Source organism: Castor canadensis, chromosome 16 (assembly GCF_047511655.1).
Source record: "Castor canadensis chromosome 16, mCasCan1.hap1v2, whole genome shotgun sequence".
In the NCBI taxonomy this organism is placed as follows: domain Eukaryota; kingdom Metazoa; phylum Chordata; class Mammalia; order Rodentia; family Castoridae; genus Castor; species Castor canadensis.
This window is the reverse complement of record NC_133401.1, coordinates 56,629,977-56,654,400: the sequence shown is the minus strand read 5'-3', so window position 1 is coordinate 56,654,400 and position 24,424 is coordinate 56,629,977. Positions and strand designations below refer to the sequence as shown.

The following is a 24,424-nucleotide window of genomic DNA, read 5'->3' as shown; positions in this document are numbered from 1 at the left end:
TAGGGAACTGTGGGTGATTTTGGCTCACCTGGAAGGCAAGCTGGAACTGTCCATTTCCACTACCTGCTTTCTTATGTTGAGCAAGGAGAGAAGAGTGTACCAGCAGGCAGGCTGGGTGATGAAGAGCTAAAGGGCTTGGATAGCAACTCCACAGGGAAGAGCAGCAGAACCTCGCATTTCCACAGCATCCAAGCACCCTCCTAGGCTCCCCCGCCCCCCACAACAACCCCTGTAAGGTTGGAGGGGTGACACGATTTCCCATTTTCCACAAGGGGAGCCTATGATGCCAGAGGTTACAGAACATAACATATCTAGAGGCTCTACTGGCATCTCTCCAGTGGAGAACAAGGCTGCAGTTCGAAGACTGGGAAAGATGGGAGTGTGACCAGCACTTTACCAGATAGAGGTATAGAAAGGAGATCTGTTGGAGGAGGAAGAAGGAAGTGGGTCTGCTTGGCTTGGAGGAGGCTGAGGGGTGATCTATTTATCATCCTCAGTGTTCAATAGCTGTTGGAATGATTTTTAGGGCAAATTGCCAAACAAGCCTTTAAGCACACAGGAAACAAATTGAACAGGAGGCAAAAGGTAATGGTCTTATAATTAAATCATGACTTCCTGGAGTTGGGCAAAGAGAAGAATTTCTCCCAGGAGGACAGCAGAAAACGTTTTTTTTCATGGATCAATACTATCTAGAAAGAGGAAATCTACCCTGGTCCATCACAAGTAAAAAGCAATTGCTGGGATGTGAACATAAAAAAAAAATGTAGTTGTCAGGAGGTAGACTTCTTGTGCAAATATCAGCTTGTTACATAGTGTAGCCCAGTCATAATTTAATGAACTAGTAATGATGGACTAGCAGAGTTCCCAAACCACTGAGGGACACCAGGTCTACATTCTCTGAAAACTGGTGGGATTTTTAATGAGTGAAGTCTTATATTTGGGGAGACCATGAAGGTGCATTTTATTACAAATTTTAAATCTTCAAATTAATAATATTTGCTCACTGTAAAGTTAATCCAGGAGCTTGTTCTGATCAACATAAATAACTGGAACTCAGAAGCAGGGACAACAGGCTGAAGCTCACGTCTGCCTCTGCTTTGCGCAATGCTGGGAAAGTCTGGCTGAGTGCACACAGCAGACTATCACATGAATAAGTACACATCTTTTACAAAAAGGCCTGCCCTACCTGCATTCCCAGGATAACCTTCAATTAAACAGATGCTGGAAGAATAAGCTGGTGACTTTCACCATGAAGAAAGATACACAATTTTATAAGCACTTTTAAAATTATTCTAATTATAGCTTTTAAGAGAGTTAAGAGAACTGGAAGCAGTATTTACAGAATACTGTAAGCACTGAATGAAGCACCCACATGGACTTCAGAGTTCAGAAAGCACAGGCAGAGATGGTCTGCCTCTAAGGCCCCAGCTCTGGTCTCCCACCCTCCCTCATCGTGACATCTAGGAACAGAAAGCAATGAAAACCCCAAGGCACCAGCAGGCCTGAGGCAAACAGGCTTTCTCTACCACTTCAGAGAGAAGGGGGCAGGAAGAGAGAAGGTAACAATTACTGTCACAGACAACACTTCTCAGATAAATGCTTACATCCCCAGAGCTAGAGAAACCACCACCTGAAAAAGAAACAGGTGTTGGGATGCAGAGCTCAGAGGGCCCTGCCAAGTCCTCCTCCCACCCCAGGGCTGAAGCCTTAGCCTTCAGCAGTTTCTGGAAAAGTTCTGAGGCTCCCTGGTTCATTCTTAACCACAGACAGTGTTCTAATCTTCTGTTGTCTATCCTCGGAAGCAGCAGGTGCACTTTATTACCCTCCATATAGAAGAACTAACAGGCTGGGATGACTAGGGGGAAAGTGAAACTGAAAGTGGGTAACCTCCACCTCCTGGAGCCATTCAAGCTGAGACTTAGATGGCACCTTTGAAGGCAACCTCAGAGGTTTCCTCCTCCAAGTATGGTGTCTGCTGAATGACTCCTAAGGTTCCCTTCCAAGTCAAACTCCTTCTAAAAGTACAAGCAGCCCTTTTTAAATTAGTTCTTAGAAAGGACCCAAGGTACACACAAATATAATCATATCTCAGTACCCACAACGGTACAATGGACTTTACAAAGCTTTTCCTGCTTGTATTTTCTCAGGTAATCATGGCCATGGTCCTGCTACACAGTGGTTGATGTTATTATCTCCATGTTAGAGTTGAGACAGGGACTCAGTTTAAGTAATTGCTCTGAGGACAGCCAGCTAGAGAGCAGAAATCACTGACATCTCCAGATGTCCCTCGAACATTGTGCTTCCTCCTCTTCTTCCTTCATTCTCTCACCTTTTGTATTCTGGGAAGTAAAGTTTAACAATGAGAAAATGGAAGCAACAACCTGAGGCTGAGCCTCCTGCATGGTGAGCCAGCTGCATCTCCTCCCATCAGTGTGCCTCAAGATGACTCAGGGAAGTCTTACTCAGAACCTCAGTGAATGGTGAATACATGAGATGTGCAGTAATTTTAAAAAAAATGGTTCATGCATATCCTTACCAATTTTTAAAAGAAAAACTAGTCCCTTTTTTGTTTAAAAACGGAAATGCTTTAGTCTAACGTGAGGGAATAAAAGAGAGGAGGTTGAGGGTTTTTTTTCAAAGTAAGCTCTGTCATTGCCACTGGGGGTGAGGGCTTGCTGCCTCTGGGCTCACGGTCAATGAAACATTCCACTGAATTCCATAATGAGCCAGCACAGACCACAAAAGCCAATTCATCAAAGAAGAAAAACGGTAAGTCCCCCAACTTGGTTATGGGGCTGAATTTTCAAAAGGAGAACACCTTGTTCTTGACTTTGTTTAGAAGGCTGTTTTGATCCCCAGAATTCAGATCAAAACTGATTTTTCTCAGAAATGTTTTAGTAAAGAGGATGTGGACAGCAATATGGAGGGAGGATTCCAATGGCTTAAAGAAGACACATTTATCAAGTGGTTGGAAGGGAATGAAGAATCCTGAGACCTTGCACTAGAAGTGTATGGTCTCCAAAACACACCCACCCCATCCTTTCTGATGGAGAACTCCGGGGAAGAGGGCTGCCAAGCCCTTCTTGTAAAATAGATCCTTGGACCTAGAAAGGTTTAGTAATTGACTCAAGAACACATAGCACAAACTTACACCCTGACTGACTTACACAATTATGCAGGCTAGTGCTCCTTGCTCCTCAACAGGAAAGTATTTCCAGAGAAAGATGCCAACTCAAGTTCAGCTTCTTAAAACCCAGGCTGGTCATGATCTGGGCCTACACAGAAGAGGGAATGGGCAGGCATTCCTGGAAGCATTTACATTCTTACAGAAATAAAACAGAAACTGGGAAGAGCAGAATCAGTCATTTGTTCAGCCTGGTCATTTATTTTTCCCTTTAAATTCTTAATCCCTGCAAGGGCAGGTGGCTGTACTTGCCATTTGCTTTTCTCATCTCAACGTTCTATAACTAATGCAAAGAACTTGAGGACAGCATAGCTGTGTCTGACTGAGCTGACAAGGGCAGCAATACAGCTTATGCTTACCACATGCCAGGCCCTGTTCTGAGAAATACACAGTTCGATAATTGCGTATGAGGGAAATGAGGCACAGAGAGGCTAAAGTGACTTGCTCAAGGCTCCTCAGAAATAGAGGAACTAGAATTTAAACCTATAGGTCTGTTTCTGGAGCCTATGGTCTTAACCACTCTGTCACTTACTAGCTGTGCCATCTTGCGTAAGTTACTTAATTTCTCTCAGCCTTATTTTTGTTATCTGTATAATGGGGATAATGGTAGTGACCCTATGAGGCCATTCGAAGCATTAAATGAGACAGCGAAGAACTCAGCATCAGGTCAGTCCTGCTGGGAGGCTATTCACAAATGGAGATGTGCTACAAGGCAGTCCTGCTTGGCACAGTGCCTGTTGTGGTGAAAATGCTTCAAATTCTACCATTATTATTCCATTAGCATTGTCTGACAATATCAATAATCAGGGTCAAAAACAGAGGGGAAAGCTGCCTATCTGTGAAAGCAGGAGGCAGCTCCTCCCGAGAGCCTCCCTTTGCTGCCATCCATTCTCATTTGCTTTTTCAGAACTCTCTCAAGCAGTCTACCATGGAATATCTTGGTCCCTATGAGCAATTTCAGAGCATGTCTTAATTCCCTAACAGATACAAACCTCTGGAGTACAGATGAAGGTCTGTACCTTGGATTCACTCACAGTGTCAAGCACACAACAGGCTCTAGGAACTATGGTGATTTAACATTGTCCCCAAATTCTTTCACGCTCCACTCTTCAAGGAGTGGAGTCCGATTCTCACCTTACACATAGGCTGAATTTCACGTAGCACTTCTAACTAATAGAATAAAGCATCAATGATGACAAATGAGTTCAGAGACTAGATTAGGTCAAAGAAGGAATTGCCCCTTCAGCTTGCTCTCTCCTTCTCTTCTGGATCACTGGCTCCGGCAAAAACAAGCTTCCTCAGGGATAGGTTCGTATGTTGGGCAACTGAGATCTCTTGCCAACAGCCATGGGAGTGTGCCATTTTGGGAGCCCAACTCCAGTTGAGACTCTGTAAGTCTGCAGAACTATCCAAAATAATGACTGTAATCTCATGATACCTTGAGACAGAACGTTACAGCAAAGGTCAAATTCCTGACCCACAAAATCTGTCAGATAATAAATGTTTGTTGTGTTAAACCACCAACTTTGGGAATAATTTGTTAGGCAACAACTAAAATAGGAAATATAGGGTTTAAGAGCAAGCAGACAACAAGAAAGTCACAGTCTTGAGCTGGTGGAGTGGCTCAAGTGGTAGAACACGTGCCTGCCTAGCAAGTGTGAGGCCCTGAGTTCAAACCCCATACCACCAAAAAAAAAAAAAAAAAAAAGAAAGTCACAGTCTTAGGGCTGAAAGTAATCTGCATAGTTGGATAATAAAATCAGATGGAAGACCTGGTTTCATGCAATCAAAAATCACCACAAGGAAAAAGAAGGATGGGGAGCCTTTAGCTAAGGCTGGCAGAACAATGAGGCACAGCAGCACTCCATTCCCTGGAGAGACAACTTCAGGACAGGCTTCAGCTCCATTTCTTACTCTCCCTTCCCCAGCCCCAGGGCCACAATACAACCACACAGCCCTCCTGGAAGTTTACCAAAGGGACTAAGACTTTCCCCACCCTCTTGCCTTTGCACTGGGGAGGGGGATTCCCTTTTCCTCCTCCTAGCATCCCCTTTCCCTTTTATTCATTCATTTCTATTCAATGGATTTTTAAAATACTTTTGTTGTGAAATAATCTCAAACTTACAGAAAAGATGCAAGAAGTACAAAGAATTCCTGTATATCCTTCATCTATATTGGCTGTAATCACTCTCCACATTTATTTGATTATTCTCTCCCCCATTTGCTATATCTAATATTTTTTTCGGAACCATTTGAAAGTTGAAGACACTAATTGTCAGTATGTGTATGTGTGTAAAGGTATTCCAGGCAACATGAAGGTCATGCACAAAGGCCTTGATGCAGAAGGACAAGAGGTTTTTCTTAGATTAGGTTGGCTGAAGGACAAAGGTGGGGAAGTACAGTGACAGGAGGGGAGCAGGAGTAGAGTTTCTTCTTTATCCTGGAACAGGAAGCCACTGATGTGTTCCCAGGAGAATTAGTGGCATAATTTGTTTCCAAGAAATTCCTATGACTACTGTGTCAACCATCCCTTAGCCTAAATTCCAAAATCTAAAAAGCTTTTTAATAACTTTAAGCAACTCATTTAATGACAAAGCCTGACCTGAATAGACACAAACCTATTAATAGTCTTTAGTTATCCACTTAGTGTGGCTTCATTTTTGCCTAGGTGAGAAAATATGTTTGATTACGAGGAGCTACTATAGACACACACACACCAGGGATTACATAATATCATATATGCACTGCACTAATACTCCTAAGCAAAAGACTCTGTGGTAAGTGTTACAGACTGTATCCTGTGTCGCCCCCCTCCAAATGCATAGGTCAAAATCCTAACCAACAATGTGACACTATTGGGAGATGGGGGCTTTGAGAGGTAATTAGTTCTTGAGGGTGGAGCCTTCAAGAATGGGATTAGTGCCCTCATAAAAGACACAGGAGCTCTCTCATGTATGCTGCCTCTGTCACATGAGGACACAGCAAGAAAGCAACCATCTATAAACCAGCAAGGGAGCCCTCACCAAGAACCTGACCATACTGGCTCCCTCAGCTCAGATTTCCAGCCTCCTAGACTGTGAGAAATAAACATTTATTATTTAAATCACTTGGCCTGTGGTATTCTGTTATATCAGTTCAAACTGACTAAGATAATCAGTTATCAATTTACTGCCTCTCAGCTCTAAAGCCCCCTCATTGCCTACCATGAAAATTAGTTCCAAGCCTTTAAATCTGTTTCCCTTCCAGCTAACATGTGTACAGTAGTCAGAGATAATGCTGGAGAAACACTGCAGGAGGAGAGGTTTTCCCTCCTGACTCTGGGATGTTTGCTGGACAGGAAATGAGGTGGTGACCCAGGTACTAGGTTCCTGCAGCAACCAACAGCATCCAGTGCCAGGAGCTTCCCCAGCACCTGTTATTGTGGGTAGTTTCATAGTAGAATGCCTTCTGTGAGATACCTCAGCATGAATTTCTTTCCCTGGTACCCTAGCAGGAGGATTTCCAGCAAGCTCAGCATGTGTGCTAAGGCAGCAACTTTTCTTTCACTGAGTAAGCATGGCTTGCCAGCCTTCAGAGTCTCTACCTTGGAAATTCTACCTCAGGCCAGGGCAGAAGATCTTCTTTGGGACTTTCACCTCAGCCATGGGTGACAGTGCTCCTTGGACACTCATCTCAGCCCCATGGGAACTGGCTGCTCCTATATCTGATATCCCTATGTCCTATGGAGCCCTTTTAACTCCTATTAGACAATCTTTCATTGTTCTAATCTCCTGTTATAGTCAATACTTCTTACATTAAATTTCTGGTATTGAAATTACTGTGTGATTTCTCTCTCCCAATTGAACCCTAACTAATGTAAATCTAAATCCTAAAATGTGCTTAATGCGGACTTTGACTAAGATATCCCAGACCTAGAATAATAATGACATCTATATTGCACTTACTAAGTGCCAAACACTATTCCAAGTGCTCTGAGCATTTTTATTTTTTATTTTTGTTTGTTTATTGTGCAGTGCTGGGGACCAGGGCCTCACACATGCTAGGCAAGTGCTCTACCATGCCCAATTTTAAATGGAGGAAATGAGAAAACAGATTAAAGAACATAACCAAACACAGCTAGTAAAAGGTCAAGCTGGGATTCAAACCCAGGCAAACCTGTGACCTTAAAAGCCTAAGGGTAAGGCAGGAAGAGGGCAAGAAGAGAGGTGGCAGTGAAGGAAAACAGTTTGAAGGCTACAACATGTGCTCCCAGTCCGAATTTATTCTACCAACTGCATGCACCCCCCTGCCCTGGAATCATCTATCTAGCAATCCAGCTGGTCCTCAAGGGCAGAAACCATGTCCTCTCCTCTAGGAATGTCAAGTACTTAGCAGAAAGCCAGCCTGAGGCACATTCAGTATTCAGTCAGAAAGTGATAGATAACTGACATGTTGAATCAAGCAGAATTACAGACCCAAATAGCAGCCACACAGTGGGCAGAGCCTTCCAGGTCACAGCTTGGAGTCCCTAGACCTCTCAAGGCCTCTCCCAGGGCTACTCTGCCTCACCTGGGCCAGGTGCAAACACTTGAGAGTGGTTGACACCTGACTTCATGGTCCTCTTTCAATGATGAACCTCAGCACTCTTGAGAAAGCAAATTTGGTTGCATGACTTCTCTGCTGGATACCTTCGTACTCCAGGGACCTGAAGATGCAGTCTATATCATGGACCTACCCTCCTACCCCCTGCATTCCAGTCTCTCCCAGTCCTACTCCTGGGTTTACATTTTAGGGGCCAGTGACACTAAATTTGAGCCTGAATACCCTGTTTAGGTTGCTCACTTAGGACTTTGGACTGTGCTGTCCCCTCTACCTAGAATCTCTGAGATCTCTACCCCATCTGAAAAGAGTAAGTCAGGGTTTCCTCCTTTAGGAAGCCTTTCCTGCCCCCCTGCCACCCAGGTTCACTGGCTCTCCTATGCACTCACACATAACCCTGTGCCTATGGCTACCAGAGACCCCATTGCATTCTGGGGGGCTAAAGGCTCAAAGCTCTGAAGGCCAGTCAGCTGTTCAGTGGCCAGCTGTGTGATCTTGGGTGAAACATCTCATTTCCCCCAAGCTTAGTGCCCTTATCTATAAAATGGGAGTAATTATGGTCCATATATTATTGCTGTGAAGATTAAGAATAACAACTTGTGCGAAGTGCTTAAAATGCACCTGGCAAAACAGCCAGCAGCAATTGCTACTATTAAGAACATCTTGAGCTCAGAGGTTGCATATTATGAATCTCTATTGCATCAATGTCTAGCATAGCATCAAGACCACCACAGGTGGGCACAGCAAATGGATGCATGGATTCTTTCTCCCTCCACCTCAATAGCTGGTCTCCCTGGCTCTACCTCCTGCAGTTACCTTTAGAGGCATACCCCTGCTCCAGTCCAACTCTGCTCACAACCATCCACAGCTCTCCTGCCTCCTGAAGTCCAGCCTCGCAGCCCCACAATTGGAGCACTGTGACCTAGCCCTTGCTAGTGCTTCAGTTACTCTCTAGCAGACATCTGAAGTTTTGGTGGCCTATCTCACCCACTGTGGCTGGAATAGGCTCTCCTTTCTGCCACTGAGCAGCCCAACCCTACTATGTACCTGTGGCTAAAGTTTTAACCTTCCTCAGAACCACTTTAAAAATTGCCACTTGGCAGAGCCCTTTCTGACCTCCACCAGTACGGTGATCTTTTCTTCTTGGTACCCCACAACACTTGACTGGTCTTCTCCTAGACTGTGATTTACTCTGTGTCCTGCTTTGTGTGCTACAGCATGGTGAATTTATCTATACCCCCCTTTTAGATTAGGAGCTCTGAAGGCAGTGGCTGTTTTTTGTACCTATCATACAGTAATCTCCCAAATCAATTTAGTTGGGACCCAGAACAAAAATAAATTGTTGAAATCAATGAGGTTGGAACTCAGAAAAAAATGAGACACTGCAATTGAGAAACACAGAGAGTGAGAGAGAGAAAGACTTAATCAGGAAGGCGAGTAGCTTTAGTTAAAGAATGCATGCATAAGGGCAGTGTGATATGCTAATCCTCCATGGAAAAGGGCATCTTTTCCAAGAATTAAAAAGGAATGGAAGTAGCTGGAAGAGATTGAGATAATTATCCCTGCCTCTGATAGCCCCAGGTGTTCCTTGGCTTACAGCAGCATAACTCCAATCTCTGCCTCTACCTTTGCAGGGTTGTCTTCCCTTTTTGTCTCTTCACCTCTTCTTAAAATGACCTCAAAGAGTCATGCACAGATTAAGGACCCACTCTACTCCAGTCTGACCTCATCTTAGCCAGTTAAACTACAATCACCCTATTTCCAAATAAGGTCACATTCTAAAGTACTGGGGTTTAGGACTGCAACACACCTTTTTGGGAGAAACAATGCAATCCATGAATCAATTTATCCACTTCATGGGCCAGCAGACCTTCTCTTTAAGAGACCCCCTCTGGGATATACCCAAAAGACTGTGACACAGGTTACTCCAGAGGCACCTGCACACCCATGTTTACTGTGGCACTATTCACAATAGCCAAGTTATGGAAACAGCCAAGGTGCCCCACCACTGACGAATGGATTAAGAAAATGTGGTATCTATACACAATGGAATTTTATGCAGCCATGAAGAAGAACGAAATGTTATCATTCACTGGTAAATGGATGGAATTGGAGAACATCATTCTGAGTGAGGTTAGCCTGGCCCAAAAGACCAAAAATCATATGTTCTCCCTCATATTCAGACATTAGATCAAGGGCAAACACAACAATGGGATTGGACTTTGAGCACATGATAAAAGCGAGAGCACACAAGGGAGGGGTGAGGATAGGTAAGACACCTAAAAAATTAGCTAGCATTTGTTGTCCTTAATGCAGAGAAACTAAAGCAGATACCTTAAAAGCAACTGAGGCCAATAGGAAAAAGGGACCAGGAACTAGAGAAAAGGTGAGATCAAAAAGAATTAACCTAGAAGGTAACACCCACGCACAGGAAATTAATGTGAGTCAACTCCCTGTATAGCTATCCTTATCTCAACCAGCAAAAACCCTTGTTCCTTCCTATTATTGCTTATACTCTCTCTACAACAAAATTAGAAATAAGGGCAAAATAGTTTGTGCTGGGTATTGAGGGGGTGGGGGGGAGAGGGAGGGGGCGGAGTGGGTGATAAGGGAGGGGGTGGGGGCAGGGGGAAGAAATGACCCAAGCCTTGTATGCACACATGAATAAAAAAAAAAAAAAAAGAGACCCCCTCTGAACTGACAAAGCACCTGCAGCAAACACTTCCCCCAAAAGAAGTGAGCAGGGGTCCACATTCCAAGAACTAAGGGAAAAACAATGCTAAAGAGGTCACTTCATGTTCTCAAGACCACCTGAAGGGAGAGAACTAAATAGATCATCCAGATACACTACCAATGAAGCCATATGAGGCAAGGACAGGGAATGCTGTTGATGGAAAGACGTGAATAACAGTGAGGAAGTTTCGTCTCAAAGCTCTGACCAACAGTCCTTTAGCTGTTTCTCTAGGGAGCTCACCCTTCTGAGGCACTCTGATCCAAAGAAGGAAGTACAAGAATGCAGCCCCCTAGGGAGAAAGTGTGCAGTGTCTCCCAACGCGAACTTCAGAATGGCATCCAAAAAAACACAGGGGATGGCAAAAGGAAGGTGCAGCAGTCAGTTCTACCTGGATGGGTACTCAGGGACACAGGCATGCATGCATTCATTCAACAAACTTACTGAGCACTTACTCTGTGCCATCACTATACAGGCAGTAGTAAATAAGACAAATGAGGATCCTTCCCATATGGTACTTAGTAGTACTAAAGCAGAAAAGCAGAAAAATAAACCAATAAGCAATGTAATTCAGTCAGTGCTCCTCTGAGGAGGTGACACAGGAGCTGAGTCCTCAAAGTTGAGGAGGAACAAGCGGCAACAACTGCTGGGAAGAGCATCCCTGGGCAAAGGCCTGAGGGAGGAGTGTGCCTGCTGGGTAAGGCAGCAACAGGCTGCAGTGTGATGGCAGGAAGAGAAACAGAATGAGAATTAACCTAGAAGGTTGAACTTGTAGGCATTTTTAGCACAGTAGTGGCAAGCCACTGAAGAGTTTTAGAAAAGAGACAGAAGCCTCTAATTCTTTTTTTTTTATTGTTTTATTATTCATATGTGCATACAAGGCTTGGGTCATTTCTCTCCCCTGCCCCCACCCCCTCCCTTATCACCCACTCCGCCCCCTACCTCTCCCCCCCACCCCCTCAATACCCAGCACAAACTATTTTGCCCTTATTTCTAATTTTGTTGTAGAGAGAGTATAAGCAATAATAGGAAGGAACAAGGGTTTTTGCTGGTTGAGATAAGGATAGCTATACAGGGAGTTGACTCACATTAATTTCCTGTGCGTGGGTGTTACCTTCTAGGTTAATTCTTTTTGATCTCACCTTTTCTCTAGTTCCTGGTCCCTTTTTCCTATTGGCCTCAGTTGCTTTTAAGGTATCTGCTTTAGTTTCTCTGCATTAAGGACAACAAATGCTAGCTAATTTTTTAGGTGTCTTACCTATCCTCACCCCTCCCTTGTGTGCTCTCGCTTTTATCATGTGCTCAAAGTCCAATCCCATTGTTGTGTTTGCCCTTGATCTAATGTCTGAATATGAGGGAGAACATATGATTTTTGGTCTTTTGGGCCAGGCTAACCTCACTCAGAATGATGTTAGGAGCCTCTAATTCTGCTCATAAATATATTCTCTGGCTGTGTGTGAAGAATGGACTGTGATTTCAGCAGAAGTGGGGACAAGAGCCAGGAGGCTATGGCAGGAATCCAGGTGAGCTATGATAGGCTAACAGGAAAATGGAAGGAAGTGGGTGAATTTAGAATCAATTTCAGAGGTGGAGTGCATGTGCCAGACTCAGTGGAGAACTCAGGGCATCACTGAGTGTCAAGAGCTGGCAAGACCCTTAGAACTCATCCTCCCAACTTACACAACTTACAGATAAAGAAACTGAGGCACTGCCAGGCCAGGGGTCTACTCATAGCTGCAGCAATCATGGTGGCTCACAGCTTACTACCCCACCAGGCAGAGACCAGAAAAGGGGTTGACAAACAAAAGCTTGTTTTTGCAAATAAAGTTTGACTGGGAAACAGCATGCTCATGCATTTATGTTCTGTCTGTGACCATGTTCACACTACAATGGCAGAACTGAGTGGTTGAAAAAGACACTATTGTCCATAAACCCAAACTATTCTCTGGACTAAACAATCACATAAAACACACTGGCCAAGTTTGGGAATGAAGCTTTCTAGAGACAAGAGGAAGTGTAGGCTCACACGGCAGCTGGCAGTTCTCTGGGATCCTGTCTCTCTAACCTAAGAGACTGTCCCACTGGGAAGGCTCCTTCAACATTACTTCCCTCTGCCAAGAGCAATGGCAAACACACACCATTAACAACATACCATTAAACTTGTACTCTTTAAGCATTTCCAAGAGACAGAAATGAATTTGATCTACTGTGGAAAGATTTGGGAGGGCTAAGTAGAGGGTATCCAAGATAGCCTCTAAGTCACTCTAGGACCCTGCTGAGCTAAATGGAGTGAGTTTCCTGTCATTGGGAGTGTTCAATTTAAAGATGGTTGCCCATTTGGCAGGGAGAAGGCTTAGGAAGATTGCACAAGATGAAAGATACAATCCCTTGAATTCCACTCTTGAATTCCAGAGTGTAGCTTCTGAATTCCAGAGTGTAGCTTCTGGCTTCTTTAGTCTCATCTTTCATCTTACTTCCTGTAAGTGACACACACAGCTTAGAGACAATTAGGGTTGGGGAGGTGAAGGAGAAACATACACAGAGATTGGAAAGGGTTGTGAGCAGGACGAGGTGAAAGAGGCAGACTCACAGTCAAAGAGAACCCCTGCAAGCCCAAAGGGAGGAAATCCACACCAGGGCTTTTATGCCCTTCAACTGCTACAGACAAAAAGAGAGCAAAGCCTGACAATTCAGGTTGAAACTAATCAAATGTTACTTTTATACCTCTGGCTTGGCACCTGACAGCCTTCTTAATGTGTTCCATTGTTCCCTGGCAGGGTCTTGGTGGCAGGACTGTCAGCTGCCTCTCCTGCTGCCAGGAGAGTGGAGAGCAGTGGGATCCAGGTTGGAGGAAGGAAGATCAGGGCTGCCCTACATCTGCAGGATGACATTGCTTGGAGACCCTGTTCCCACAAGCAGACGGGTGCACCATAGTGGGAAAGATGACTTGCTCCATGGCACAGTATGTGACAACTATCCCAAGGGCAGTAGGGAAAGAAGAGCAATGGGTTAGAAAACTGACAAATCTGTTATCTATTCTCAGCTCAAATGCCAGGCAGATAAACCCCAACTTTACAGGTCAAGAAATGGAGGCCAAGGAAGGTTATATGACTTGCCCTGGGGAGTCAATCAGGGAAGCTAAATATTCAAGTCTGAGGGCCAGAAGTTATATGGGAAAGTCCACTCATTTTCTGGGCAGGCCTAGGAAGATACTTAGGCCTTTGGAGCCTCCATCTTCCCATCTGAAAAAATGACAACAGTAAGAGCACTCATGTCATGGAGTCACAGGACTAAGATGAGATGGGCACAGTGCATAGCATACAATAAGAGCTCAATAAATAAACAAATAAATAAATATTGCTCTCACTGCCAGGGAGCAAGGGCTCAAAGACATGGTGAACTCTCAGGACTATTGCCACCCAACCTGTGTCTCACACCAATGACATACCGGGAGCCCCTGAAGCCTTTAAGGAAAGATCCCTGAACACTGGCATGGCTGCAGTTGTCCACTCTGGCCAAGGAGCCCTGTACTCAGACACCCATGGCTATGTTTAGCTGACCTGCCTCACTCAGTGAGCTCTGGGGGCCCCAACTACCTGCACATAAGCTTTCTCTTTTCCAGAAATGCCCGCGATGCCTCTAAGGCCCTCTTGAAAAAAGGAATGTAGCATAAGCCATTTCTGCTTAGAAAGCTGTCTTCACTCTCATTTTTTAGGATTCTAACATTCCCCCAAACTTAAGAAGGCACATTCTGGAGTTTCCTAACATGCCAGAAAGCACAAGGCAGAAAACAAAGTGGATTCTGTATTCACGTGGTTGCTAACAAACCTATAGCAGCCCCTGATGTAGTTGGAACAAGCTTCATTAGACAGTGGGCCTCAAATTCAGAGGCCTAGAGAGAGAGAGAGAAGCAAGGGAAGTAGTTTCTTGGACTGAGTTAGAGCAGGAATTTGCTCAAAACATATATAAACTTCAGTGAATCAGTTCAATGGCCAAAGATAACACATTCACTTCCCCAAGTAATCACCTTTTTTCCCTCTGAAAAGTATATTAGAATCAGAAGTCTTAGCCTTGACTTATTGACTCTGTGACTACTTGTGTCACTTCTGCTCTATGAACCTCAGTTTCTAAGCCTGTAAGGAGGGGACCATAAGCCCTGCTCTGCTTCCATTAGGAAGTATAAAAAAGCAACTGGAAGTCTGTAGGTGAGGAAGTAGGTCTCCAAACTCAAATGTCTCCCCAGGCCAGGCTGGTTGCAAGAAGCACTCAGATTTGAGATCACAAAGTATGGCTGGGGCTGTATCCAGCTGGAAAGCTGGGGCCTGCCCAGAGGGAGCAGCTGCTACCAAGAACCTGCAATTCTTAGACCTGGGTTCAGTTGCTAGGCTTTCCTATTTTTCCCAAAAAAGTCAGAAATAAATTTTTTCCTAAAAATATGAACAAGAGTCCAATGTTTAGCAACTGTCAACTTGCTAACATTTAAAAATAAAGACATCCAACCATCTAAGAGCCAGCATTGGGTAAGTCACACAAAACATACCTCTGGGCTATATCTGGTCCACAGGTTTAAAGGTTTCTTTAAAAGTAATGGTCAAGTGAATTAATAAAAGAAGACTGCTAAAGAAAATACTATTAAGGCTTATTATTGATAAAATAACCAAGAATTGAAACTATGGACCCTGGTGCTCAAGGACAGAATCTCTAACTTTTTGCTAAAGTTAAGTAGCAAATTTAGAGACTGGTTATTTCACAAATAAACACACACACACTTATACATTTTAACAGTCAGCAGCTGACTCTGATCAATACTTAGGAGGAAAGAGGCAAGAAATAACAGTTTTCAGTTGAGAACACACAATGCCCAACAGCAGCGGGAAGTCATTTTCACACACCCCTGCCAGATGTTTCCAACCCGTTCCCTTTAAGAAACCCCCTTCCTCCAGAAGCTCCAGTTAGTCCTCTGTGCTCAGCAGCCCACCTCCTGAGGCAACATTTGTACCCCACAGGAGAAACCTATACAAATACACAACCCAGGCAAACGGGCTCTTGGGAGCCTGTCCACTCTGAGGCAGTACATAGGACCATCTGTATTCCCCGTCCAGGCACTGCTGCCAGGCACTCAGCTGAAGGGAGAGCTTTGCAGAGTCAATAGCAACTAACTCAAGCCCCAGACCCATAGGTCCTCAGCTTCCCCTGTGACCTCCTCACATCCCAGGGAGAGGAGAAGGCAGTACTCTAGACTCACCCAAGGTTACACAGTGGTGGTTGCTCAAAGTGGCAGACAGAAATGTCCTGCAAGTGGCAGAGGGAGGCCTGGGAATCAGTTCAGCCTGGTTCCCAGTTCTACACTGTCCCTGTGCTGAAGGAAGAGCTCATAACACCTCCATATGCCACCTTTCCCAGGAGGCCCCTAGCTCAGCCCTTTCCTGATTATAGGTTCTCATTCTTGCCCCACAGTAGGAAGGCAGAGCCCCACCCTAAAGGGCAGCCAAGGAAAACAAACTCCAGAAACCTGGCCCATCCGTGAACCCACGCAGAGAGACTCCAAAGTACATCATTCAGACCCACTAGACTCTGAGCCTGACCTGCTTTTGGGCATCTGATATAGTGTCACTTCACCCAGACACCAAAGGAGCCCCTACCGGTACTCACAAGTAGCATGAAAAGTTGTGGACAAAGACACTCCCCAGGAAAAAGAGGCTTGGAGGCAGCACTCTGAGGCATCCTGGGGAGAGTGGAGAAGGCCCCTGGAAAAGGAGAGGTCTTTCCTGGGATGTGGAAGAAAGAAGGCTCCAGGCTCGCTGGAGCTTTGGAAGCACCCTGAAGCTCCAGAAGTCCCATTCCTCAAGGCCAGGCTCCCTGCCTTCCTCCAGCACTTACTGAGAACATTGCTTCCTGCCCCTGTCATTCAGCAAAGATGTTGGGCAAATGAGAGGGATCATCACAGAGGCGAGTTCCTGTCTTCAGGAAGCACAACTTGGGCAGATTTAGAAACCCTTACTACATTGCGTGATAGATTTATATGAAGGGCTTTGGGCCACCAGAGAAGGGTGCTCACCTAGGCTGCCCCCCTGAAGGGACTCTGATCTACATGGGCAGATGAGAAAACTGAGGCTCAGAGGAGCTAAGACAGTGAGTAACTCCTGGGGACGGAGTGAGCAAAGCACACTTGCTGGAGGTGGCAGCTCTGAGCTGAATCTAGAATGCAAACGGTCTGGGTGATCCCCAAGGTGGGAAGTAGGTATCACTAACTGCTTTGGGTTCCAAAGAATCAGGGAATAGTGAAGAGCAGTCTGCATGCACACCCTCGTTCCCAACAGCAATAATTGGAGACTGAGCCCACCCTTCACTTAACCTCAGAGGTCTCACCTTCCAGAAAGGGACAACATTTACATCCCTCCCTGCTCCTGCCACAGAATAAGCGAGTCCCTGTGCAAGTCAGGAATAGCAACATTGCAGCCACATTTACTGTTCTGCAAATCACTCTAGTTCTGTACCCAGTGTTATGCTCAGGTTTGTTTTCCATGACTCATTTAATTTGCAAAAGAAACCCCAAAATAGTTAACATTATTTCCATTTTACAGACTAAGGAATTCTAAGCACACAGGTCAAGTGACTTGCCCAGGCCTAGGGATCTGAATAAAGCAGTGTAGGGCCAAAACTAGAGCCATATGCACTGTCCCCATGATGTCTTAAAGCAGGAAGGATGGGGCAGGGTGGGGCAAAGGTTCCTCTACAAGGTCTCATTACTACCAAGTGACCTCACAGGCTACTAAAGAGGTTCAGTTGTAGGGCAATTGTCTCTTCCCTCTGCTCAGACATCCAGGTTCCCACAGGCGGGAGTGGAGGGACAGGGGTGGAAAACAGGTCCTTTGTTCTATTCAGATATGGAGGAATTGAGGGCTCATTTGGGTCAGAGACTCATAGGCTCAAATGCTAGCTCCATCACTACAAGCTGTGCATCCTGGGTACAATATCTGCATCTCTGTGAGCTTGGCTTCCTCCTTCCTTCCCACCTGTTTAAACCTGTGATTATTTACCTGTGGCTTATACTTTTTTATTCTTTTTTTGGTAGTACTGAGATTTGAACTCAGGTCTTTGTGCTTGCAAGGAAAGCACCCTACCACTTGAGCCACACCTTCAATCTACCAGTGAGTATGTTATAAGACATAAGGGTGATGGGCTTAGCCAAGTACTGCTAAATAAATGGTAACTGCTGTTATCACTACTAACATCCTCCTCATTATCATCCCCATCAACATCATCCTCATTAGTATCATTTTATGTTGTGACTTCTATCACCTGAGAAAGTGGAAGAAAATTCACCATTTAAAGCTCAGAATTCTCTCAAAACCAAAGGGAAGAAACAAAAGGCCTGCTTTTTTCCCTTCTCTCTCCTATCTGCACTCAGCAGAGGGCAGCAAACAGGAACCAAGAAAAGATAAGAGAGGAGAGAGCCACATGGAGAGAAAGCTACACAGGCATAAATACACACCCACCCACCACAGCAAGTGGAATTGTTTAGCTTCCTCTAGCTTTCAAAGTATGAACACTCCGCCCCCTCTAGCTAAGAGGGCCAGGCAGAAAAAAGTCGAAGCTGAAGAGACAGAAGTTCTTTTTCAGCTAGAGAGAAATTTTCAATGAGCTGACTTTCAGTGTATACGAGGAAGAGCAGGTCTCAGGATATCTATGAGCCAAAAGGAAGGTGGCTGCAGAACCAGTAAGAATAAACAAAGACAGCTTTTAACTGCTCCTTATCTCAAAGTTCCACAGCGTATTGGCAAGCATTAGCACCCAAGCTCTCCCCAGTAAGAAACTGAGGTCCGCACGGTTAGCATCTCAGCCCAGGGGTGGTAGGGATGGATGAGGATACAGACCTCCAGGCCACAGGCTCAAGGCTCAACAATAAGTCCAGGGTGGCAAAGAAGTATTCTCTCAAGGTGTTCTGCCAAGTCTGATACTTGTGTCTACAGGGCTCTGGAGTAGACAGGGCTTCTTCTCAAGATATCTTTCTTTTCCACTCCGTAGGAGCACCCAGATTCTTCTCTGGGGAACTGATCTTTCTACAGTCTGGGCAACCTGACCCCACACCAAGTTCCAAGGTGGATTAAGTCAACTAGCAAAGCCCATTCTCCTGACAGGTAGATGTGAATGCATCTGAGCACGTTAAATCCAAACTGGACAAATAAGATCTAAGGAAATCTTGCTAAACCTTATTATAGTAAAAATGCTTCTTCTCTCTTCTATAGAAGCAACCAGAGGAAATGGACTCTCTCCTGTAGAAAATAGGTATGGATATGGGGTCTGAAAGAACTGCTATCATATTTGCTATCAAGGGAGCTAAGTCAAGGACAAAGCTGACATATGAAGACAGAACCAAGAGAACCCACAGAAAAGAAGCCTGAGCCCTGATATTACCACAGACCTTTAGATCCTACCACACCTGAAGCCAACAGAAGCCTGTACATTCCCTAACTCATTTTATCCCATCTGACTTAATTCATACTGCTACTTGCAACTGATACAGAATGTGAGGTGGCTCTTAGGATCAATTAGCTCTATTCTCCATGGATAGCAGGAATAGTGCCACATACTACACACCCTTCTAATTTCTTCACTCTGGTGCTGGATCCCTTTGCCACCTTCAAGTTTAATCCATCTTACTTACCTTAAAAGTATAAAAGGTTAGGAAGAATATTTACAAAATGGAGCCACAAAAAAAGCCAGGTGGGTTAATTGGTCTCATAAGTACTGATCTCCAAACTTGACATGTTGATTTCAACTCACAGGGAAAATAACAATAGAGAAGGATCAAAATCTTCATGGTAAAACAGAGCAAGAACTTGGATAGCACTGCATTCTGGTCTGTATTCCTCCTGTGAGAACCTGTTTAAGTGATTTCCCCTCTCTGGTCTATTTTCATAATACAAAATGAGGGGATTGGACTAGATGACTTCTGAAGCCCCCAGCCTGTCCAAACACTTTCAATCATTCAGCAAATACATCCTGACTGTCTTCGAAGTGCTGAGCCATGTGCAACGTGTTAGAAGAGGACACTGCCTCAAGACAGCTCCAGGTGGAGAAGCCACATGCCTCTGGAGCTGCACAAGGCGTCCGATTTATAAAGGACACATAATGCTTCTAGAATTTCTGCATTTATCTGGTCAGACAGTGACTTCTTGGGAACTGAGACCTGTACAGGTTCCCTCCTTTCCCCATCTACTGGATGTGAGAATGGTGGTTCTCTGGAGAAGCAAGACTCTTATTCAAGTCCTTCTCTAACTGACTCTGACAAAATGTATGTGATGCAGTGGGTCAGATATATGGAAAATACAAAAGACACGCGAATTCCATCAGGAGCATTTAGCTGCTGTAGGACATACTTCCAGCTGCCAAGTTCACCTCCAGGTACTTTTTTATACAGTGATAACATCTCATATGCCATGTCTATATTAAGAGCTGACTGTGGACGAGGAGCAATTAGCAAGCTCAGTGGTTATCTTTCCCATGGGACTTTCCTTTTTCATTCCTAATTCCATTATTTATTTTTGGTGCCAACAGATTAAAGGCTGAATATCTTTTAACTATAGCCTGAAATAAAGCATTAGAATATGAACAAACCCTTAAACTGGGGCCTCATCACAGGTCAGATTTGGAGGCCTGTTGTTCAGACCTTCCCAACATGTACTTCCAAACTCACATAACCCCAGGACATTAGGCCTGGAAAAGCCCTAACAAAATATCTGTTTCCTACATCACAAAGAAGTTCCAATGCCATTAACTCCGCTGGAGTAGCAGTGTTGAGAAATAGTCTGAAGCAACGTTTGCCCTAGTCACAGGAAAGGAGGCATCATTATGACGCACATTTGCCTTTCTCCCTTTTCAGATGAGGAACCCAAGGACCAGAGAAGTTAAACCACTTTCCTGATGTCACACAGTGAGTTTAGGGCAGGAGAGAGGGCCAGAAGCCAGGCCCCCATCAGTGGGACTCCTTGGCAGACAGCAAGCCCACAAGGAGGAAGAACACAAGGAGGCAGATTTGCTCTGGTAAATCAACCCTTCCCTAGTGGCATCAGATTACACCTGGGCAAGAAGACAGATGCAATTAGCAATCTAAAGGATACCAGCCCCATGTAAAAAATAAAATCATTCCAGGCAAATTTCCATGGCACTTTTTGATGGACAAAGAAAAAAAAAAACAAAACAAAAAGAAGGGGGTGAAGTATTAATTTCTGGATGTTCTAAGAATAAAGTTCAGCTCTGAATGAGAAAAACTCCCAATACTTGAAAATTAAAGTCACTGACATTCTACTATCCCACCAATTTCTATTCCACAGGCACTATTATCCAATGAAGTCATTTCTCACTAGAGATTATATGGTTCAGAAATGGAGAGGGAGTGCATCAAGTTTCCTAGCATGCACTTTTAATAACCAGTTCCCAAGCCTGGAACATGAAACAGATTCTAGAATTAAACCAAGATGTTAGGAAGATTGGGGCTAGGAAAGCGAGAGCAAGCCCTAAATTGAAAGATGGCTTCAAGGCTAGCTTTCTCCCTTGGTTTTGCAGCTTTCAGAGAAGCCAGCTGTCTGACCAGATGAATGTGGAAATCCTAGAAGCATTATGTGTCCTTTATAAATCAGATGCCCAGCACGCTCCAGAGGCACACCCAGGATGAACTGGCATGGCAGTTCTGTGTCTTACATTCTAACAAATAATAAATGCTCTTCATTTGAAACTATTTTTCAATCCGGTGGCAAAATCAAGGAATTAGAGGACTGTACAAACAATGGGTATGTTGCCCTCAGAGAAACTTCTCTAAAACCCACAAGGAATATACTTTATCACTTGGACAAAGTCCTGCCGGACTTCCCTCCAAAGTCTCTGCAATTACTTCTGCCAACAAAGATCAACAAGATGCTCTGGAATGGTTCTCAATAATTATAGGCTGAGCTCAGGACTGGTCAGCCCTTCACAACAGCTCTGTGTGCACCATGCTGTATTTCTCAGATAGTAGCCTGATGTGTTACATGCATGTTCCAGGGCACTGGGATGAGGAATGGAAGAAGTCGGCCTCTTTGCTCAAGGCCAGCTGACATTCAAACAAGGGACTGACTGGAGGCCAAGCCCAGGGCTGTGCATCTGCAGGAGAGTGGAACACAAAAGGGCTGTGTGGAAATTTGGCAGAATGTTCCTGAAAGGCAGCAGCTGAATGCTGAATCCTATAGCACCTAGAAGAACCTATCATTGGGAAACAGCTCCCTTCTGCTGCTTCTAGGACACAAAGAGCTTTTCTCTAAAGCAAGGACAATCAGTTGGCAATCCTCTCTTACCCCTCCCCATGCCAACCCCCTTCATCACTTCTTTCTTGTCTTTATGCTATTCCAGAGAAAAAGAACTGAGCAAGAATTAGACCTGCCCAGATGAGCCGATCTGTGCATTTCAGAAAGGGGCTCTCAGTGGCACCCAGCTGTTGCTATGCTCTCCCTCTGCCCAAAAGACTTACTCCATCAATACCCTCTTGTACAGAGGGTAATTTACTTTGAAAGCACAGGCCAAACTGGCAGTTAACCTTGACCTCTCTACACATCTGGGTCTATAGAAAATGAAAATCAGGATGTCTCTGGCATCTACAGCAAACGAAATACAAGGGCTTTCTTCAGGCAGAGGCAGAATATCAAAAGCTATTTTAGATCTGGCTACAGCTATTTCACAGGAAAGTTGCACTTGGGCAGGACACACTCCCTTAGCCTTCAGTCCGGTCCTGTCTCCCCCTCCCTGCAACTTAGGGATGCTACAAGAGACCCTGACTCAGGAGAAAGAGTGGTCTATTTTACTCCCCACTGATTCACTGATAGCATGAGAGAATGCTGCCATTGGAGCAATAATCACATTTGATAGATGGAGAAAGTAAGGCTCAGAAAGGGAGAATGGAGGTGATCAACATAAGGCAAGTTAATGGCAGAACTGAGAACAGAACCCTGGCCTCCTAACCTTGATGCTGGTACTGGGTAGAAACAGAGGATTTCATGGAGGAAATACCCACATAGATACAGAATTTAAGGGAGAGAGGGCTACGATGGCTACCAGAGTTCAGGAGAGGAGCTTCCTAAGTTTCCTCAGTTTCTGAAGGGTAAAATCTACTACACAGATTAACCAGACCCTCTGGGATGGTGTGCAACAATTACCAGTGATGGGCTGAGCTCAAATTGATCATCCCTACAGCAAAGAGCCTTCTATGCTCAGGATGCCAGAGTGCTCAGACAGCAGCCTGATACTGGGAGGAGAAGGGAAAACCATCAACCTCAAAAAGTCAGCTCTTCCCTCAAGGCCAGTCAACAGTCAGTCAAGTCTGACCCTGATATACAAATTACCCGCTTCCCATGGGACCAGGGAAATCCTGTCAGCAAATCTGAAATGTCCCACTGTATGAAACAGTTCAAGCATACATTTGCTTGCCATGAGCTGGAAGAGTCAGAAATATAACAGTGTTTCTGCTATCAGGAAGCAGTTAATCCAAATGCACAGGCAAGTGTACACACACGTACACACACACACACACACACACACACACACACAAATGTATGTGGGTGAGTTCAAAACAGGCAAAAAGAATTATGATCCCAGTTTGGGCTCCAAGAAACACCACATCTAATCAGTCCAGAAGAGACAAGGAAAGTATGTGCTTTTCTGTCCTCAGGGCACTAGATAGCAATAGTTCTGGGATATTTTGGGGGCTCCTCTTTCAGAGCCTCCACCAGATTGGCAAGTTGCTCAAGGAGCAGGAGCTCACCCTCTATACCACCTCCAGGGTCCTGAAACTCCAGGAGGAGCATGATCTCTGCATCCCCAACGAACCCACAGAACCTGAGAAAGCAATAGGCTGGTGATGGTGAGGGAGCACGGACAAATGGAAGAAGAGAAGTGGGAGGCCCGGGTGTCCCTGTGCAGGTGGGAAAACAGGAAAAGGACTTACCTGAGTAGGAACAACCAGGATCAGCAGGTGTATATGTCGGGAAGGCGGAGAACAGAGATGATCTGGGCACCAAATACAAGGCCTAGCATCTCTACTACTACAGCAGAAGGAATCATCCCATGACAGAGGGATGCAGATAGGATTCTCCAAGAAAGAGAATGCTGAAAGAGGTCGGGGAAACCAGAGGGCAACAGAAAGAAGGGTAAAGTATGAAAAAGAAATTCCTGGGGTTCTACTTCTAGCTCTGTCTCTAACTAGAATGGGACCCTGGATAAGTCCCTGTTCTTCGCTGAGCCTTAATTTTCCCGTCCGAAAAATGGAAAGCGCAGACTCTTCCGGGGCTGCCTCTGAGGACACCGGCAAGGGAAGGTGGAGCAAGGAACTGAAGGCTAGAAGTGAATTCAACCTCCCAGCAACTGAGGCACTCACCTGTCCGGCAGCTGGGGCCACCGCCGCCCCCGACCCCCCGGGGGTGCCGTCGGGCTGCCGCTCGCGGTATAGAGCCCAGAGCCCCACGTTGGGCAGGAGGACCAGGGCCGCCAGCACCAGCGCCACCGCCTGCAAGAGCCGCTTCTCTTTCCGCCTCATCGGGGCCGGTCAGCCCCGCCGCGACCCGCCGGCACCGCCGCACCGCCCCCAGCTCCGCGCGTCCGCCCGTCCGCCCGTCCGCCCGTCCGCCCGGCGGCGGCAGCAGAAGCTCGGCGAGCAGAAGCGGCCGCGGCGCCGGCCCCGCTCCAACTCCGCGGCACTTCCGCCGCTCGCCGGCCAAGGAGCCGGGCGCTGCCATTACACCGCCGCCACGGGTGGGGGCAACGCCGCCGCCAACGTCGCCCTCGGGCCCGGCCGAGCCGCGCCCCTCACGCCACCCTCCCCTGGGTCCGCTGTGGAGAGCCAGTGCCTCCGACCTCGTCCTCCTCCGGTTGTCCCTATGCGCCGGAGCGCGACGAGGCCCCGC

At 45.6% G+C, this 24,424-nt stretch overlaps 1 protein-coding gene across 3 annotated transcripts in view; it reads right to left on the bottom strand.

Moving 5' to 3' along the window:
* The window catches only part of Galnt10 (polypeptide N-acetylgalactosaminyltransferase 10), a 252,371-nt gene extending 228,248 nt beyond the window's left edge, over window positions 1-24,123 (bottom strand). For 2 of the 3 annotated variants that reach the window (XM_074057059.1, XM_074057061.1), the window contains exon 1: window positions 23,899-24,121. In XM_074057059.1, the coding sequence (XP_073913160.1) occupies window positions 23,899-24,057 (159 nt within the window). In that variant the 5' untranslated portion in view covers window positions 24,058-24,121. Of the gene's footprint in view, window positions 1-23,898 lie in introns of all 3 variants that reach the window. The other variant, XM_074057060.1, reaches the window with a different exon arrangement.
* Window positions 24,124-24,424: the final 301 nt, after the last annotated feature.